The following is a 2,327-nucleotide window of genomic DNA, read 5'->3' on the forward strand; positions in this document are numbered from 1 at the left end:
TATAGGACAGACAGACAGACAGACAGATGGACAGACAGACAGACAGACAGATGGACAGACAGACGGACGGATGGACAGACAGACAGACAGATGGATGGACAGACCGATGAAAGGACAGAGAGACAGATGGATGGATGGACGTATGGACAGACAGGATGGAGACAGACAGACAGACAGATGTAACGGATGTGGAGTGTGTAGACTGTGATCATCAGAACTGCACTGGACTAGGGCTACAGGATTAATCGAATGTGATTGTCATGCGCATCTTGTCAGTAAAGCAGGTTCTGTGATTAGTAGTAAATCTCCAGCATGTGTTTTCAGATGGAGCAGCGTTTATTACACAGAGCCATAGTTCACTGACAAGGTACGCAAAATCGCGTTCATAATTGCAGATGATATAATCGTGCAATAATGAAATCGAAGAAATCATTCTGCAATTATGAAAGCTGTTTGCGTAGCTTCTCAGTGAACTACGGCTGTAGAAAATGCTGCTCCATCTGAAAGCACGTGAAAATACCACATTTAATAACATGTTTTTACTCCAAAATCACTTCATAATGTCAGTCGAGTGTTTGAAATAAATCCTTCTGTGAGATGATGTGGCTTCTTACACAGAATAAGGCACGCAACATATTTCATAGTATTCTAAGCAGTGATAAAAGCTATGTCAGTTAGCATCGCATTATTATATACTTTATTATAATAAAAATTATAGTAAGATGAACTCAGATAAACCATATATTTTCATTGTCGTGTGTTTATTAGTCACGTTGAATCAATGAAAGCAGTTAAATCTTCTGTTTATTCAGCAACCGCTATAGGCATTTCCTGGGTTTCTTCTGCAAGGTGTATTTGGAGTTTCAGCACGAGAGCGCCCTCTGGCCTTCGGATGGAGATTTACTGCTGATCACAGAACCGTGCTTCACTGAAAGATACGCATGATAATCGCAGCTTCTGCCAAATCACGATTTATCACCTTTGCGATTTAATTTCGATTAATGGTGCAGCCCTACACTAGACTCGTTTCTGCTGCAGCTGATCTTCTGTCCAGATGCAGATAAAGATTTCCCCCTGGGAAATAATGTGTGTTGAAACGACTCCATCCAGAGAACAGCTTCCTGTCAAACACCTTTCAGAGCGTGTTTATGTGTGTGTGCGTCGCCTCCTAATGCAGCGTGACCAGTGTTCTGATGAGCCCAGCACAACATACGTCTACATGTGTGTCACAAACACAGCAGTCGTCATAAAGACCACGACATGTCAACACTGTCACAATTTACGCACAATCCAGCCACAACCTGACATGACAGATGTACAGAACTCATGAATCTATCAATAAATGTTCTGCCTGAACTAGAGCGGATCAGTACTGCTGTCTTACTTGACTCTACCCTCCATCGTTTCACTGCAGTGCATTCTGGGACTCTTATCCAGATGCATCTGATGCTGCTTTAGATTCCAGTCCAGTTAAGATGTCTTATACGTGCACCTATGATGGCAGCAAATGACAAACCATAACCAACCTACCGACACAAGCTCAACATCAAACACAACATGAAAATTACTCATTACCTTATTTACATATCATTTGCATATGTTTACATAATTGGCCTGAGCATACAGAAGAGGTCTGACTGTCAATGAAAACCACGACAGAACTAAACTAGCTTTAGACCAGTTTGTCTGTGTTGAATTGTTTTGCACTAATTAGTTGGCTGAAGTGTAATTTGCGCAGGAGTCTCACCTGCCCAAGGCTTTGATGAGGAAGGAGACCGTCAGCGCCCCCACCAGACCGCCGATGGCAAAGATGGACACGGTGACCGACCAGAGCAGGGTGACCGTCCCGTCCCCAATGGGCTCATTATAGCGATCGATCCACGTCTTATTGTAGAAGGTCTTTATGTACTGCAGAGAGAGAGAGAGAGAGAGAGAGAGAGACGGACAGATCAATGTGACCGCTGGGTATACGACACTCACGTGACCTTTGACATGCTACACGCTACACGTGACTCTCTGAGCTCTCAATACACAGCCAAAGATTACAGCTCAAAATGACAGGAGAAGAGATACAGTTGGAAAGATAGAAAGATAGATAGACAGACAGACAGATAGATAGACGACTGATGAATAGATAGATAGATAGATAGATAGATAGACAGACAGACAGACAGACAGACAGATAGATAGATAGACAGACAGATAGACGATTGATGAATAGATAGATAGACAGAGACAGACAGACAGACAGATAGATACATAGACAGACAGACAGATAGATGACTGATGAACAGATAGATAGACAGACAGACAGACAGACAGACAGA

General features: G+C 42.8%; 1 protein-coding gene across 5 annotated transcripts in view; it reads right to left on the minus strand.

Moving 5' to 3' along the window:
- The window catches only part of LOC107701832 (solute carrier family 2, facilitated glucose transporter member 9-like), a 20,339-nt gene that overhangs the window by 6,331 nt on the left and 11,681 nt on the right, over nucleotides 1–2,327 (minus strand). For all 5 annotated transcript variants that reach the window (XM_016503962.1, XM_016503963.1, XM_016503961.1 and 2 more), the window contains one exon: nucleotides 1,748–1,908. In XM_016503962.1, coding sequence (XP_016359448.1) covers nucleotides 1,748–1,908 — 161 coding nt within the window. The remainder of the gene's footprint in view (nucleotides 1–1,747; nucleotides 1,909–2,327) is intronic.

Source organism: Sinocyclocheilus anshuiensis, unplaced genomic scaffold, assembly GCF_001515605.1.
Source record: "Sinocyclocheilus anshuiensis isolate Anshui unplaced genomic scaffold, SAMN03320099.WGS_v1.1 scaffold3745, whole genome shotgun sequence".
NCBI classification, from domain to species: Eukaryota; Metazoa; Chordata; class Actinopteri; order Cypriniformes; family Cyprinidae; genus Sinocyclocheilus; species Sinocyclocheilus anshuiensis.